The sequence below is a fragment of the Anarhichas minor genome, unplaced genomic scaffold (genome assembly GCF_050575085.1).
Source record: "Anarhichas minor isolate MPS153535 unplaced genomic scaffold, ASM5057508v1 ptg000136l, whole genome shotgun sequence".
NCBI lineage: Eukaryota > Metazoa > Chordata > Actinopteri > Perciformes > Anarhichadidae > Anarhichas > Anarhichas minor.
In genome coordinates, this window is record NW_027466582.1 from 12,603,281 (window position 1) to 12,621,290 (window position 18,010).

The 18,010-nt window shown below is 40.1% G+C and overlaps 2 protein-coding genes across 3 annotated transcripts in view; one reads left to right on the forward strand and one right to left on the reverse strand.

The window, feature by feature from the left end:
* Positions 1-1,506: 1,506 nt before the first annotated feature.
* esr2a (estrogen receptor 2a) lies at positions 1,507-7,903 on the forward strand. Of its 2 annotated transcripts, none has more exons than XM_076084241.1 (8): positions 1,507-1,916; positions 2,522-2,688; positions 3,220-3,336; positions 4,164-4,472; positions 5,097-5,235; positions 6,390-6,523; positions 7,279-7,462; positions 7,666-7,903. In XM_076084241.1, the coding sequence occupies exons 1-8, from the start codon at positions 1,507-1,509 to the stop codon at positions 7,901-7,903; spliced, it is 1,698 nt and encodes a 565-aa protein (XP_075940356.1). The 2 variants fall into 2 exon arrangements, with proteins under 2 accessions (XP_075940356.1, XP_075940357.1); XM_076084242.1 differs by having other exon boundaries at positions 2,528-2,688.
* A 4,065-nt stretch (positions 7,904-11,968) lies between these two features.
* The window catches only part of syne2a (spectrin repeat containing, nuclear envelope 2a), a 79,568-nt gene continuing 73,526 nt past the window's right edge, over positions 11,969-18,010 (reverse strand). The window contains exons 107-114 of the mRNA XM_076084240.1: positions 16,451-16,584; positions 16,173-16,299; positions 15,499-15,686; positions 15,241-15,417; positions 14,256-14,384; positions 13,978-14,169; positions 13,275-13,348; positions 11,969-13,045 (exon numbers count right to left, since the gene is read on the reverse strand). Of these exons, the coding sequence (XP_075940355.1) occupies positions 12,832-13,045; positions 13,275-13,348; positions 13,978-14,169; positions 14,256-14,384; positions 15,241-15,417; positions 15,499-15,686; positions 16,173-16,299; positions 16,451-16,584 (1,235 nt within the window). The 3' untranslated portion in view covers positions 11,969-12,831. The remainder of the gene's footprint in view (positions 13,046-13,274; positions 13,349-13,977; positions 14,170-14,255; positions 14,385-15,240; positions 15,418-15,498; positions 15,687-16,172; positions 16,300-16,450; positions 16,585-18,010) is intronic.

Genomic DNA, 18,010 nt, shown 5'->3' on the forward strand with positions numbered 1-18,010 from the left:
GGAGACAATGTGTACCAACTTCGGCTGAAGAGTCCTGCCACCCACGAATGATTAACTCGTCTGGATTAGCTTTATCTGATGTCGTAAGAGTAAACTAACATAGACTGTACTTGTGTGTGTTATATTTATTGATCTACCAGCTGTGTCTGTCTACAGTACAAATTAAATCCTGATTTCCTATTTCCTCTTGTCATTTTCAGACACTGCTATTCTAAAAGAAAATCCACCTTGCAGCAATATTATTTTATTCCAACTGGAAGCTTCTGCTTCTCAGACAGTGTTTGTCTTGTGTGTCTGAATAATGAACATAATCAGTTTTATTTGAAAGAAGAATCGGTGTGTGACTTAGTAGAGCAAAAATCTAAATTCGTATGACTTTTTCTGAAGGTTTTCAATCACAGACAGCCAGAAACTGTATTTTTTAAAAACATGTTTTTTTTCTACTAAGATTGTTGGCTGTTTTAAATGGATTTTTTTTTTATACAGGCCCAATGCAAGATCTTGATTTGTCCTGCATTTTCAAAAACGTATTTAAACTTTTTGTTTGCTTGACTAAAGAGCTCCACTTCTAGGAAAAAGAAAATCCTAAACAGACATCACAATGAATGTTTTTGTAAAATAAGGACAACTCAGAATTTTCCGTTTATTTAGTTCATAGAAGTGTTTGTTTATGAAAGTTAGGTTAGTTTAATTTAAAGAATATATATATAATATAAATAAATAAAAAAAACCTGGGTCAAATGTGACAAAATGTCACCAAGAAAATACAATTTTACATTTTTTTGAAATGTATTTATTTCGTAAAATAAAAAATCTCTTACAATTTAAAGAAAAATATTACCTTGGGATCTATGATATAAAGACATTACTTTAGACTCTATCTCGCGGCCATCTTCAGCAAATAGATGGTGCTCAGGTGTCAACACATTTATCACGTGATAAGAAGATAAGTGGTCACACCTGTTGCCTGGTACTGTCATTCACTTCTTTCTTTTTTTTAAAGGAATTGGCAGACGCAGCCCCTACTGAGAACAGACTTAATGTCACAAAATTCACCATAACACTTCACAACCAGTACTTCAGCTGAAAACTACCGTTTCTCTCTTTGTCTTGCAGGTGGACAGCACTCCATGTGCGACCACTCAATGATGTGACATGGCTGGACAGAGACTGAGCACTGAATATCTCCCCTGCTCTGGGAAGAACGGGACTGTGTTCACTACCCTCTGGATCGTCTGATATCAGTTTGATCATGTGATCCATCTTGCATTTTATGGGTGAGCAGAGTCAAGTCAGCCAAAGGAGTCATTCATCGCTCTGGGAGTCTACAATGTGAGCTCATGAGAAACATTAAACAACGCCGGCCTGTGTTGGTAGATCTGCTGGTCTTTGCTTTGATATTTCAAGGCCAGTGAACTTGACACCAGGAGATAACTCCATCCGAGGCTCATATTCTTTGTTGATGATGCGTTAAAGCCGCGGATACAGAGACCGTCTATAGTTGCGATGGCCGCTGCCTCCTCCCTAGAAAAGGATCAGCCCCTCCTCCAGCTCCAGGAGGTGGACTCCAGTCGAATTAACTGTCGCGTCCTTCCTCCGGTCCTCAGCTCCTCCTCTCCTGGCTTTTCCCTGGAAACAAGCCAGCCCATCTGCATCCCGTCGCCCTACACCGACCTCGGCCACGACTTCACCACCATACCTTTCTACAATCCAACTATCTTCACTTATGCCAGCCCGGGCATTTCAGACTGCCCCTCCATCCATCGGTCACTAAGCCCCTCCTTATTCTGGCCCAGCCACGGCCACGTGGGGGCACCCATAACCCTGCACCACTCCCAGACTCGGCCTCAGCACGGGCAGCCAATCCAGAGTCCATGGATGGAGCTGACGCAGCGGGACAGTGTCTTAACAACCAGGTAGGATGGCGCATCACGCCCTCACTCTGGCGCACACTGTTTTACCTCTCACCCAAGCTCACCTGTCTGTCGCAGAGCGGCAGCTAATGATCATTTTAAACCATCACTTAATCTGCTGATTATTTTAGCGATTAATTGAACTGTTTAGTTTAAAACATGTCACAACCTAGGTCATGTTTTGTCGGACCAACAATCCAAAAGCACCAAAATATTAAACATGCGATGACCTTTAACTGAGAAAAGCAGCAATTACTCGCATGTGACAAGCAGTTAACTGCAACTTTTGATTTCATATATGGCTCAACTTATTAATTGATTTTGAAAATTATTGAAGAATACTGTCAACCGACTAATTGATGAATCAACTAATTATTTCAGCCCTAGTCAGTATTCACGGTTGAATCTTTAATTCAAAAAATTACTGTCAAAATACAACTGAAAATGATCATTTGTCCTGTCTCTTTCAATTATTGCCTGCTTAACGAAGGCTGCAAAAAGCCAAAAGAATCTAAAGATGGTAATGATTCATTGAAACATCCTGCTCATTAAATGACTCATTCCACGTGTTTTTTGTCTTGAAATGATGACTGAAACGTATCTGTTAGTAAGAGTGTGAGGAGGCGTTCTCAGGAGAGCGAGGAAGCCGTGGTGTCATCCGGCGGGAAGGCCGACCTCCACTACTGCGCCGTGTGCCACGACTACGCCTCGGGCTACCACTACGGCGTCTGGTCGTGTGAGGGGTGCAAGGCCTTCTTCAAGAGGAGCATCCAAGGTGAGACACGGAAATATACAGCGTGTCCCCCCTCAAGATAGTCGTGATAACTTTGTTGATCCCTTAACTTTTCCTTTAGCGTCATCATGAGGTCAACATTTTCATTTTAACCAATACTTTAGTTTTGCAGATATTTGGTCATAAATCATTCAACTTTGGCTTCACTCTGTGTTCAGTGCTATTTAGCATATAAGATGAACATGGCTGTAGATTTGTGTTGAATTCTCAAACTGCAAAACAAGAATTTGCATCATTAACACTGAACGCTATGAGAATTTTAATACTAGCACATCATAGGACAGTTGTAATCCAGATTCATGAGCTCATACAAGATTGAATTACATCACAAATGTCATCACCTTTAGCAAGTGCTCATTTTGCAGAGAGACGGTGCCTCAAAATGCATTTATTTTCTTCTACTTTTCTCATTTCATCTCCGTCACTCCCCATCCATTATTCCTCTCTAACTTCTTTAGTTTTTCTTTTTGTCCTCATCTTTTCTCTTTCTTCTTCTTCTTGTTGTCGTCTCAGGACACAATGACTACATCTGTCCAGCAACCAATCAATGCACTATAGACAAGAACCGCCGCAAGAGCTGCCAGGCGTGTCGCCTTCGCAAATGCTGTGAAGTTGGCATGACCAAGTGTGGTAAGTTTCTTTATGTTCTCTTATTTCTTATTTCTGCCCGCAAAGAACATTAAACTGTAACCAGACAACATATCATCTCTTTTTTTTTTTTTAACCAACATGCTGTTCTGGTTGTCATCTTGTCATATGAAAAGTCAAGTGATTAAAAGTTCCCCGTGGCTTTGTTTGTTCTAGAGTGCTTCCCTCCTTTTCCCAGAGCAACATGATCCCGCTCCAGCAGCCAGGAAAGGTGGTTCTTCGATCCAACGTGAACTTAATCTGTTTAACAGCTGCTAAAAAATGTGGAGAAGATTGCTGTTTGCTGTCTGGGATTTCTAGCGACCCACACTGTATTCAGTAGTTAAAGCAGCCATAATAAAGATTTTTAGCTATGTATTCTCGCAGCTTTATGAAGCTTTTTGGGGAATATCGACTTATTAAACTGTCCTTTCCAGCAAAAATCAAACAAAAAACCCTCTAAAAAAAAACCCCACTGTTCACCACCTGCCCTGCCTCAAACCACAGTCAGACAAAGTCGGCAACTAGCTGGTGAACATTGTGGATCGTTTAGCAGCTTAAGAGCCAGATATTTCCCTCAGGAGACCAAAGGCGGAGCTGCTGCTGATGCTCCATATCTATAGGAGGTGTTAATAAGCGACTGTTTGCTAATAAGTTCATCTGATTGTGATGATATGTCGGTGTCGTTTTCACAGCTTTTTTTTACTGCCTCCAAGAGGCCAAAACAGAAATCCTGAAAACCAAACGAGCAATAGTCATGTTTCACAAACAGTATGGATGGTGAAATATGTCCAGCACAATTGTAAAACGGCTTGTTTTCTTTGTCTCAGGTATGCGAAAGGAGCGTGGAAACAGCAGGAACCCCCAGGCGAGGCGAGTGACCCGTCTGTCCTCACAGGGCAGAACCAACGGACCAAAGACGTTGGCCGGACCAGCGGTCGGTTTGTTAAACGAGCCCCACCCTCCCGCACTGACCCCAGAACAGCTGATCGGGCGGATAATGGAGGCGGAGCCGCCGGAGATCTACCTCATGAAGGACATGAGGAGGCCGCTGACTGAAGCAAACGTCATGATGTCGCTCACCAACCTGGCTGATAAGGAGCTGGTTCACATGATCAGCTGGGCCAAGAAGATTCCAGGTGTGTGTCTGGGTATGCAGGGAACCTTTAAAGGAAAATTACAATTAATTTTAGTGACATTACGTTCGTTGAGATATTATGCATAATAGGATCACATTCCTCAGTGGCAGCTCAGTCAGCTGTACACCTGAGTTACCGACTGTATCTTGGCCAGCCGCTGTAAGTGTCTCGGCTTTATTCAGCATGGGAGTCGAGTCTGTGCTGATTGTGTCAGACTGCTTGTCTGCACAATATGAACGTTTTAAACCAATGGAAGGCTGTGACTTCAGGCGATTTTCAGCCATGGCTTCTCTTCCTTTGCTTCAGGCAGACACTATGACCCAGAAACCTTTTACCTCACCCTGAGGTGACGTGTTTGTGTGTCCCTACTAGACGGAGTTACTCACAGTTTGGCTGAAAACAGATTACAGCACAGGTCACTGTCAGTGGGTACATGGCCCCAGAAATGTTGTCCTTAACTTGCTTCTGACCTGATTTGGATACATTACCTAATGAATAAGGACTGCAATCAACCTATCGTTTCAGCACTACGTAGTTTGGACACGATGAGTGCTGCTTGTCGTCTGTGTGGAGCATCACTGGCAGCACACGGTTACACAATGTTTGATCATATCATTTCCTCAGGGTTTGTAGAGCTCAGCCTTTTGGACCAAGTGCACCTGCTGGAGTGCTGCTGGCTGGAGGTGCTGATGATCGGACTGATGTGGAGGTCAGTGGACCATCCGGGGAAACTTATCTTCTCCCCTGACCTCAGCCTGAGCAGGTACCACCGCCGACATCTCGCATATCGACCACACAAGCTTGATTTAAAGGGAGAGTTTGGCATCATCATCATCATCACTGTGGATGTATTTTTACATAGTTTACTATAGTTTTATTGTTAGTGGCGGGGTCCGCCATTATTGCACGATTCAAATTTCTTTCACACGCACATTGGATTCACAGGAAACTATGCATGTATCTATTACATCGTTACTGGTGTATGTCTGACAAAGCAGCTGCTCAAGGAGTGTTTGCTGTGTTAAACTTCACTTGCTGTTACCACAGTAACCACGGGTGTCACAAAATCAACCAGGACTGAAATTTTAATAATTTTGACGAGGATTCCACTTGAAGTTGTAAGTCTTTTTTGTTTATTTATAATTGGAAAAAGGAATACTGGTGTTTGTCGTTTGTTTTTATCGGTCTTAAAAATGCAGTGCACGATGTGCCCCAGCCCCCATTTGTTTAGAGTACAATGAACTGAAATCAAAGATCATCCATCCCACGTTCAGTGCAAGGCCGGCCACAATGCGATTTAGATCATACTGCTAATGACTAACAAAGATATAGCTTAATTTCCAATGTGGGAGTTTAAACTGCTACCTCCTCCGCACCACTGTCATTTAGAAACTGATGAGCATCTGTGCTTGCACTCAATGAGAAGTTTCTACTGCTTCTAAAGCTTGAACAAAGCGTCTTGACCTCTCTGACTCACCGACACTTTGTGGTGGCCTTTATTATCATATCATACCTTCGAAATAGTGCAGTGCATGCTCTCTGCAGCCATTGTTTGTAGGATTTATTTTGAAAAGTAACGGGTAACTAAAGCTGAATATTTCCTTCTGAAATGTAGTGGAATAGAAGTATAGAGTAGAAAATGTACTCGGCTACTTTCTACGACTGGAATCTTCTGCTATTTGTGCAACTTTAAATCAAACTCTGTTACAGCAGTGTTAATAAAACTATCTAATAATCCAGCCGAGAATTCCTTTACGAAAATATTAACTGCTAAACATGTACCGCTCCATTGCCATCTTTTGGATGTTGGTGGGAGTTAAATCCATGCTGCATTTTTGCAAAATGTCACAAGATTTCTACCTAATTTCCCAAAAGGCAAAACAAATAAAGGGAGGTTTCTGTGTCTTTGCATGATAGAGAAGAGGGGAACTGTGTCCAGGGCCTCTCAGAGATCTTTGATATGCTGATAGCTGCCACGTCCAGGGTGAGAGAACTCAAGCTCCAGAGAGAGGAGTACGTCTGCCTCAAGGCCATGATCCTCCTTAACTCCAGTAAGTGTGTGTGTGTGTGTGTGTGTACATACACTTATAAGGCCTTTGTGCAGCCCATGTCCTCTCTATGTGTGTAGGTGAGACAAGGAGATGCATGTTTGTGTCTGTGACGCTTCAACTACGTGAAGTAGTAATCACAGTTGAGTGATTGGTGTCTCAGCATGTGAGCTTGTCTGTGCGTGAGTCTGCACAGGGTTGGCAAGGGGACCAGCTAAATAACTTACCAGTGAAAAGCCTAATGGGAACGCTGTGTATGCTCTCGTTGGTTCTGCTGAATGCTCGCAGCAACAAACTGTTCCCGTTTGAGGATGAACAAGGTCAGAGTCTCACTAGTGAGCAGCTATTCCGTGGAGTAATTAACGTCAGACTAATGTTTCTGTTTTTCCTTTTGAATCCCGCAGCCAGCGAGTCGAACAGGGCTCATAGTTTTTGCACCAATCTCCTCAATTTTAGCTTTTCATGTGTTTGAACATTTGTGTATAAGCAGGATGTAACCTTGTAACATAATTGAAAAGTTATACAGTAGTTTGTACAGTCATGGCTTAATTCGTTTTAGATATTTAGACAATATTTATTTCAAAATAAAGGCTTTGACTAAAATGAAGGCTAAATAAAGCAACTAATTATCATAAAAGTAGTCGGAGATGAAAAAGATTGGATGTCGATTTGTCCAATCGCACTAGACTTGTCATTATCATCAACGCACCACCTGTTTGTTAAAATCAAGATGTCCGCTCCTCTCCGTGTGTCACCAGACATGTGCCTCAACTCGACGGAGGGCAGCGAGGAGCTGCAGAGTCGCTCCAAGCTGCTGCGTCTTCTGGACGCCGTGACGGACGCCCTGGTGTGGGCCATCGCCAAAACCGGCCTCAGCTTCCGCCAACAGTACACCCGCCTCGCCCACCTGCTCATGATGCTCTCACACATCCGCCATGCCAGGTAAAAGGACCCCATAGTCATGGATGTTCTCAATACAAAATTGCCAATTTATGTGTTGGAGAGAATGGTACCTTCATGACTAAGTTGCTGATTTTTGTGCACTATTATTAAACAAAGCGCTTGCCTTCGGTACTCTCTTCTTCTTCTTCTTCTTCTTCTTCTTCTTCTTCTTCTTCTTCTTCTTCTTCTTTCCAAACATGCAGCAACAAAGGCATGGACCACCTCCACTGCATGAAAATGAAGAACATGGTGCCTTTGTATGACCTGTTGCTGGAGATGTTGGACGCCCACATCATGCACGGCTCCCGTCTGCCCCGCCGGCCTTCCCAGCAGGAGCCCGGGGACCAGGCGCAGGTTGCTGCTCGGCCCCACGGCTCCAGTAGCGGACCCTCGGATACCTGGACTCCCAGCAGCACTGCGAGCGGAGGTGAACGGAAGTAGTTCGATGCAATGAGTTTTCACCGCTTTGCACGAAAGTAATTCACAAGACTGATGAGACTTTTTGCTGGAACATTTGGCTGAATTCTGTGACAACGTGTACTCATGATAGTGAACTTTTGAATCGTAGGACGTTACTCTGCAGACAGACCAAGCTCTCTGTATTCACAGCCTTATCACTACATATTGAAAAATTAGAATGGAAACCAATTCTTATTGATAATTTGGCCTGGAGCACCAGCTCTTGCTTAAACGTTGATGTAATATGTTACTGCCGTGATTCTCTTGAGCTGAGAAGCTAATTTCATATTCAAATATTTATCGTCCGTGTCTGGTATTGTTCTGGAGGTCCAACAGAGAGCGCTGGGTGTAAATAATGACAAAAAGAGATATGCACAAGCCCTGTTGGATATAGATGGGTTTGGGTGATACGATGATATATAAAAAGACAATATAGTGAATTGTTATACATCTTATTTCGAGGTAGCTGTTTATTTAATGGCTGAGTGTATATTCAATTTGCATATTTTTTTTTTTCATCCAAATGATAAAATACCTAAAAAGGTCTTTATTTCTCTGGACTAGACAAACATTCCCATCTATTCATTTAATCTATAAATTGATCAATACCACTCTCCCATCACTGCGATAAATAGGTATCGCAGGCGGTTAGCTTAGCATAAAGACGGGGGAAAACAGCTAGCTAACGGCGCCTCTGAAACTCACTAATAATATATAATGATATGTTGGTTGTTTATTTTGTACAAAAAACATAACCAATGTGACATTTTAGTTTTTTTTTGTACAGATTAAACAAATGAGATATGTTGGTGAGCTTTAGAGTTGCTGGTAACAACAAGTTTCTGTCATAATTGACGTACACGGACATGAATGGTTTCGATCTTCTCGTCTAACTCTTGCCGAGAAATGCAAGCAAGTGTACTCTATTCACTATTTCTTTAATGCAAAATTACATATCATGTGATAGAAGACGGTATAGTCATTTAGTTAGCATTCAACAACTACAGCACCTGTAAGACTTTGAACGCATACATGTGGCTAAAATATGGGAACTGCTGCTAAATGCTAAAAATTGTTTTGTCTTGGTTAAAATGAATAGAAGTCCATTTTAGTAGTAGACGTAGATACCCATCTAGCATCGAACATTGACAGACAACATTTCAGTTTCAGGCCACTGAAAGATTGGAAAAGTATTTGAGAATTGAAACCAGCTGTTGTTTTGTCAGAGCAGGGCCTATTCCTGCTCCTACTGACCACTAGAGGGCGCTTTACAGCTCATACTCACACCTGAGGGCCTTCTGCAGATTGGTCAATTGTCCCTGTACAGTCCTGGCTTCCTCATCAGAGACATAACATGTGTTTTCAGAGAGGAAAACGTATCATAACCATTATTGCTCTTAAGACAACATTGCACTCGACCTGTGAAGTTTTGCTTAAAGAACAGGAAAATTATTTTTGTATCTTAGAACTGTGTACAGTAGCTAGTCATCGTGTGCACAGTCGTGCTTCGACAATCAGGATCACTGCAAGAAGGGCGCATAATATGTAAATATATGCTTTTCCTCTGGTCACACTCTTTATGCATTCTTGCAAACTGTATTTTGACTGTGTACTTGGGTTGTACTTTATGTTCCCAGACAATATTGTGATAATGTGCCTAGTTTGTTTCTGGTGAAAGGACTTCTGGGTATTCCATCAATTATCAAACGGTATCTCCAGTGTGTTCCACCATGCAGTTTGACCGAACTACGAACTATGTTGTTTTATATTTTATGTCTAAAAAGATACGTTTACACAATTATGTGTATAAAACTGCCTTAATTATGTACGGTTAGCTTCATAAAAGTAACATTGCAATTTTAACAGTGTGTTAAATGTAAAAAAATGGAATGTCATAAAATAAAATGAATGGATAATGTATACATTTGAATTAAAAAACATCCGATAAAAGCTAAGCAAGGACTTGTTTACAGTCACTTTTATACTGAAAATGTTGTGATTTTTTTTTTCCATCTTATTTGGCTTCCAGCTCATTTTCCAATCATTGCTGGAATTTGCACGGTGGCTTCTACAGTAGCTGAAGGATATTTAAAATATCTTACCTGTTACTGCCACTGCTACAGTATGTCTTTGCATTATTCAACTAAAATATTGGCTTTTTTGTTAACATGGTGTTTGTCATGATTGAAATGCAGTTAAATGGGTGGTTTGTTTGTGAAATAAATACAAAATTCTGTTTTCAGATCAAATCTTTATGAATAGAAATACAATTTCTGTGCGTTTCAGTGTGACAAAAATACGACCTGTGTTTTTCCATTATGTTCTCCGAAATGTACTTTGGTAGGAGGAAAAAAAGACGATCATGTGGGCCGTTGGTGTGTAGCGTAAACATGGGGTAGAAGGACCGGGCAAAGTTGTTGGCCCCAGTACAGCCGGGGTCGCTCTCTGACTGGGGAATCAGACGGAGGAGGAGGAGGAGGAGGAGGGGGAAGGGGAAGGGGAAGGCAGAAGGAGCCAGGTGAGACATGTCTTCTCTCTGCATGACACACAAGACACATGGATGTTTATTACAGGAAATACACACACTATTGAGTGATGAGGACATACCTCAACGAAATCAGGAGAGTCTGAAAACACTCCTGCGTATCTGCAAGTAAACCTTTCTCACTAAAAGGCAAAATACGTAAGTCTTTCTGCAAACCTTTGAGTAGAGAAACCTTTCTTTGGATCTGCAGAGGCACTTTGGTGTCTGCAGGATCTTAAAAAGTCACTTTTTCCATTTTTGACCTTGTTCTCGATATGTATATCTGTCCAAAGAGGTGAAGTTGCTGAACTTTTCTTGAATTTAATCCTTGCTACATGCTATACTAAGACTTTTTTCCCTTTTTTCGACATACTATAGCATGACTTTTTTAAGACATACCATGACTTTTTAATGACTTAATGACATGCTACACTATGACCTTTTTTTGCTTTTCATTACATACTATATGACATTTTAATGACTTTCTGACATATTACACTATGACTTTTTATGACTTGCATAAACATACTTTACTATGAGATTTGAAAGATTTCTTAGGACGCACTATACTATTAGTGAAATATACTATTCTATTTTGTTACTTTTTATGACATTATACTTTGACTTTTTATGAAGTTTTATGACAAACTATCCTAAGATTTTTTATAACATACACAATTACTTTTTTATAACTTTTTATGACATACTATAATATCAGATTTAAGTTTTCTGACACACTATAGTAGGACCTTTATATGACTTTTGGCTATACTACATGTTTCTGACTCTTTAAATAATGTTTATCGACATACTATAGTATGACTTAACATACTTTACTATCACTCTTTTAACTTTTTTCCACAAACTATACTGTGCCATTTTTTGACAACTATACTTAACTTTTTTTCATTAATTTTTTCGACACACTATACTATGACTTATTTACGACAAAATTTCCTACGATATACTATACTATCATTTATTTTTTAAATTAATTTCCACAAACTATACTATGACATCTTTCGTCATACTATACTATGACTTTTTTAATGACTTTTTCTGACATACTATAATACGACTTTTTAAAAACCTTTTTCGACATACTATACTATGACTTTTTTTCATTACTTTTATCAACATACTTAACTATGAGTTTTTTAAAACTTTTTTCCACATACTATACCATAAATTTCTTACGACATACTATACTATAACTTCCAGAAACTATACTATGACATTTTTTGACATACTATACTATGAATTTTTCTTTTACTTTTTTCCACATACTATGACTTTTTTTAATGACTTTTTCTGACATACTATACTACAACTTTTTAAAAACCTTTTTTCGACATACTATACTATTTAAAAAAAATAAATATATATATATATATATATATATAAAGGCCTCTTCACTGACCAAAGCATATACTGCATCCCTCTGTAAAGTGCATATTTACATTTTTATTTGTTCATCATTCTAGGCAAAACAATTACTTTGAGTAAACGGAGTTAAGAAAATGTTTACTAACAGAAAAGTAGGAGCATACATCAACCATTTGATGTTATAAATAACAATTGTATTTTTACATTTTGTACATACAAGTTCTCCTGCTAAATCTACAGTGTTTCAACAGTGCACTGGGAGGCATAAACATGTCTACTTACGATCAACTCGAGACAAATAGCCTCTAAAAAATCATGTTCATACAATTATGTATGAAAGTGCCGTATTTTTCAACAGTTGGCTTCATAAAGATAACATTAACATTTTAACAAGTGTCTTTGATGTAAAAAATAAACTTTTTGAAGAGTTCATTCCCACATAAAAATAGATTATGCATGATTTTCTTCTTTTAAGCGCCAGGTTATACAAAAATAAATGTCAACAGTTCATCAAATCTAACAGGGAGTTGTTACAGTCACTATTATGCTGTTTGGAAATTCTTTCTTTTCATCTTAATTCCAGCGTCTCGTTATCGAATGAACTCACTGGAATATGTTCGCTGTATCTCAGATATGTATCTTACCTGTTATTGTTATTACACTATGTTTTCTGCTTTACCGCTCTACAAGTGTCAAGATACCCCATCTACTGTGTCACTCCTTAAAGGGAGATCTCCAAGAGGCTGCAGATCTTTCCATTATTAAACTAAAATATCTGCATTTTTGATCACATGTGGTGGTTTTCCAAATTGAAATGGTTAATTTTGTTTGTGAAATAAATACAATCTGTTCAAAGACCCCTTAATAACTTTTTTTTGGAAGACAATCACTTCATCAGCTTAACATCATTTCTACATGTTTGTTCAGGTGTGGCAAAAAGGTGGCTTGTGATTTTCATTATGTTTTCAGTCTTTATATCTTCTTCCTAAGTACATTTCTGTCAGGTTGGCGGTGGGCCGTTGGTGTAGCGTAACATGGGGTAGAAGGACCGGGCGAAGTTGTTGGCCCCAGTACAGCCGGGGTCGCTCTCTGACTGAGGAATCAGACAGGGGAGGAGCAGGAGAAACAGTAGGAGGAGGTGGAGGGGGAAGGCAGCTCGAAGGACCCGGTAGAAGAAGGAACGAGGCGGGGGCGAGCCTGAGCCTTTCTTCTCTCTGCATGACGCACAAGACAGATGGACAAAGTTTATTACAGGAATAAAGCACATACACACACTATTGAGTGATAAGGACATATTGTAACAAAATCAGGAGAGCCTGCAAACACTTTTGAGTATCTGCAGTCTTTTGTAAGTCAACTTTTCATCAACAAATGATGGATTTCAGAGACCATTAAATAGTACTGTATTAATAAATGGCAATATACTGAAGTCTTTCTGCACACCTTTGAGTAGAAGAACCTTTCTTTGGATCTGCAGATGCGCTTTGGCCTTGGACGTCTGATGCAGTTTCACAATCCTGAATGAAAGACATATTATTATTTCACCATCCCTAATTTCAACATACACAGGGTGTCCCGCAGGATCTTAAAGTGTATTAAAAAAGTCTTAAACATACAGTATATAGTTTTCTTGACCTCCAATTCCTTTACTTGTGACACAACACACATAAAAAAAGACAATAACATTAAGGACTGATATAAAGTAGCCTACAGTAATTCTATTCAAAAGAGTTCAAGTGTGTGTGTTAGTGTTACGGGGAACAAGATTGTTGCTCTCGAGTATTAGTGATATTACTCTTTCTAATAAACCTTGAATTGGGTTAGTCACTCAATTCATTCCCTTGTGTTTTGTTCCCCACTGCATCAATCTGAATTTTGTTGCATTAGCTGTCTCTGTTTTACAATAAATGTTTAGAAAATGTTAGTTTAAGTGTGTCGCTGATGTAACTTTAGCACTCGGAAGTGGTGATGAGGTCTTAAAATCATGGAAATGGTCTTAAAAAAGGTCTGAAGAGGTATTTCATTTCAGGATCCCTGCATATACCCTGTGGTAACAATCTGGTTTTTAAATATAAGAAGTTCATAAAAATTCTTTCAGGATTGCTGTTTGACATGACAAAGAAAAGTGTAATCGTTAAACTCTCACCAGACGCTGTTGAAGAGAGCCGAGGTCGCAGTCCACTTGCCTCAGCAGACACTTCAGTTTGCTGCTCGTCACATGGAGCTTCTCCTTGGCCTCGTCGGTCTCCTCGGCCTCGTCCTCAGGCTGCAGCTGAGACCACAGAGCCTGGAGGGAGGCCTGCTGAGTCTGCCTGCCCTGCAGCTCCTTCTGCAGCTCCTTCAAGCCACAAACGTAAGAGATGGTGACGGGGCAGCCTCAGCAGGACAGTGAATTATTTGACAACAACATGATTATCCGCTTACTGTGAGCGTGCTGAGATGTAGTTGCAGGGCTCGAACAGGTGTGGCTGGTGCACTGATGTCCACTGCATAGCGTCTGCTCTCTGCGTGGGCCAGCCACAGCAGCAGGGAATGGAGGGTTTCATGGAACTCCTGTGTGGAGAACAATAAAATAAGTGGTATTTAGAAGCAATTGGATCTTTTGACTTAATGCAATACTGTGCAAAAATGTATTGCTTAGAGATTTGGCACAACCTAGATTTTTTTACTACAAAGTTTTGGATAATATACAGGATTTTACACAAATACTCTTCGTAGATTTATTTTTTGTGACATTGGGGATGAACACTCAAATAGCAATAAGTATAACACAAAACGCACTTCTACATGATGCAAGTTTGGGATGCGGAGCGGGAACGAAAGAGACACCGTTCTCCCCATTACAAGTCAGTGTACCATCAAATAATGAAGCTGTTATTTTTATATAGAAAGTTGCATAATTTTGCTTTAAGTAAACTACAGTGTAGAAATACTCAGTTTCAAGTAATTATGTACATGTACAACGGTGTTAGCATCCAAATACATATAAAGTACTCAAAGTTAAAGTACTCATCATGCAGATTTTTGCTAATCTTTGCTAAAATGAACCTCGACTTTGAAGCTCTTTCTTCTGTATGCGATTATAAGAGTCCAAATAATGCAAACTAACGCACTACGTTACCTTGAAACGCTTAGAAATATGTTGTTTGTGGACAGCTACATACGTAGTGGAAGCGTTTATTTTAATATGGGCAAATAAAAAATGTCTACAAGCTGTGTGAATGGCATTAAAATACAAAAGAAAAGAAGAAAGGGAAAGTCTGATAAACTCAATAGAACAATCCACCTTAAGTAACACTTCAAATTAAAAAAACATACAGAACAACAGTAATGGCATAGAGCAAATAGTCATTCATATTTTAACACACCACAAGACTATAATAGTTTATTATGAATACTTTCTTCTCACCTGGCAGCGCATCAGTGTTTTCCTCAGACTGGTGTCCCACCGCTGGAGGCCTGTACACGCTCGGCCCCAGTCTTGGTTCATGCCAGCCACTCTCTCCTGTAGTTCTGCTGCTTCCCGAGCTCGCAGGTTGACAGACAGCATGATGGACTTGTAGCGAGTAAACGCCCTCTGCATCTCCTGCAAGAGAATACCCATGAATATGAACACAAAAGCTGAATACTTAGCATCAGATCTGTTGCGTTTGGTCTTAAATGTCACCTTTAGTTCTGTGGCTCTGGCTGCCATGTCCTCAATACTGGCTGCTGGGTCGGACTGCTGGAGGCGCTCTAGCTCCGGGGTCACCTTTTCCAACCAGGAAGTGATGTCGTCGAGGTCAGATGTGAGATGACGGGCCTCCTGTGGGCTCCTGGACTGAGCCTGGATCAGCTCCCAGCGTTCAATCACACCTGAGAGAGCAAAAACATTCACTGATGTTGAAGTTTGTGCTGTTTTTTGTCACAAGATGCTATGAGAAGCTTACCATCATTAAATATGGATGAATAGACATTCGCACCAGCCATGTATCCTGTGGATGCCAATGCTTACAGCTTGTCACACAGACATGAAGAAACAGCAGCACATGGGGCCGGTTTACAGACGATTTTTAAAACACAACACTCAAAGGAATACATCCCTATATCTGTTGCATGGCTCTGCTCTCAAAATGTTTATTGTGTTGTAAAACATTTTCATGGACTGGCCTCAGATGCTCTTTTATTTATCTGTCTGACAAGCTGGAACTTCTTTTAAACATTAAAAGCATTTTTCTACCGTTTCAGGCATCCATTGGTTTCTAATCTTTCAACCCGCTTGGTTGAGTTGAGCCGAGTTGAGTATTGAGCTGTACAATCCAATACAGTGAATATCAAGTCATACGTCGCAGCGTCTCCCACCTGACTGTTTGTCTGGGGCAGTCAGTCCCCTCAGACCGAGGTCTTCCGGCTGCTCCTCATCATCCAGGATCAGCGAGACTCTTTTAATGTCCTCAATGCTGCCGCTGCACTCAGACATGAGACGCAACTGCAGACACAAGAAAGACCCTGTTAGTAGAGCACACACTGTGAGAAGCATCTACTCATATTTATACAGTAATTGTCTTCTCTCCATGTCCTCCCCAGTTAACTGGTACTGGTTTACTTGTCTCCAGTAGTGCGGTAGCTTTGAAACGTACATAGCCCTGCTTTAGAGGGGTGCTGGTGAGGGTGGGAGGAGCCTCAGTGTGGCCCTCTGAGTCCAGCTGTGTTTCTGTGTCTCCCTGTGATCGCCATCTTGGAGACTCGTGTGCAGTCATGGACCTGCTTGAAACTGAAACACAAAAAATAAAAGTTATTTACACCAGCATTAATATGAAACACCCTCATCTTTGACAAATCTAATAGTATTTCCTACTAAAAACCTCTAATTTGGGTATACTGTATTTCTCAAATGTGCTGACCTACGTATAACAACACCGGTTATTATTGGTCGGGGAGGCAAATTGTGAGATGCAGGTTTTTTGTTTTGGTGAGAGATATTATACTTTCTTAACTGTAGCTCTCTATTTGGGAGATAAAAACATACTCTCCCTGTATGCCAGGAAATGTCATTTTGAACAATTTACTATTGTCAACTCACTTAATGCCGCTGAAGGAAACGTCACTGGAAGAACATTTACAGCTATCAGTGATGGGAACTCTTACAAAACTTAATTTTACAAAACTGCATCCAAAGAGCTACTGGCAGCTACGGGCGTGGCTTAGGTGTGTGCAAGACGACACGGAGAGGCGACTTTCTTTCTAAAAAAAAACAATGGCAGCTCCTGAAGAGGTTTGCGTAGACATCGCAATAACATTACTTTTACCTGAACTGCAGAGTAGTTCTTCATTGAGAGAAGAGCAAAGAACAGTACTGAAGAATTTTCTTTTTCGAAAAGATGTTTTTGCTTTTCTCCCGACTGGCTTTGGTAAGAGTTTGATTGACAGATGGCTCATCCAATATTTTTTTGAAAGTGACTGCCCTTTTCTAAACTGTTTCCAATTATGGCATCTCAGACGGTTCTGTAGAACAAACCATCTGGTGGGTCAGATTAACATTAGATACCTTATTTTAAATTACTGTGAGAAATGATGGTGAAGAAACAGGCCATTTTAAGACACAGTGTAAAACTCAGTGAAGGAGGCTGATCAATGGGCTATTCAAGGGTTTTTATAGATGTGTCTAGAAATTATTGGATGAGTAAAGTAGATGAACAAAAAAATGGTAAAACAAAGTGAGGAAGGTCTCAAGGAAAATTAAAAAAAAAAAAAAAAAAGTTATGGGATTACATGATGAGGAAAGTGCCGAAAGAAAAAGGGGGGAAGATAAAAGACAGGATGTTGGGGGAAAAAAGGATGAAAGGGACTAAAATGAACACAACAAAACAGATTGGACTGGTAAAAAAAATGAAAGGAAGGTTGGTGTGGAAAGACACATGTAAAGAAAGCAAATTCAGTATACGTGAACAAATAAATGAAAGAGATCTATCCTCGCAAAGGCTAAACAAAAGTCATGGTCACCCGAAAAGGAAAAATAGTCAATGACATAATTCATGCAGCTAGTGACAAGCTTGACCAAAATTAGACCCGTGTTATTAGTACAGAGCCAATAAAATTCCTATTTGGCAAGAAAACATAATAAATCAAACTAATAAAATAAAATGTCTGCTTTATTTATATCCTACTTATTAGCCAGTTAGTGTTTTTTTTATTTTTAT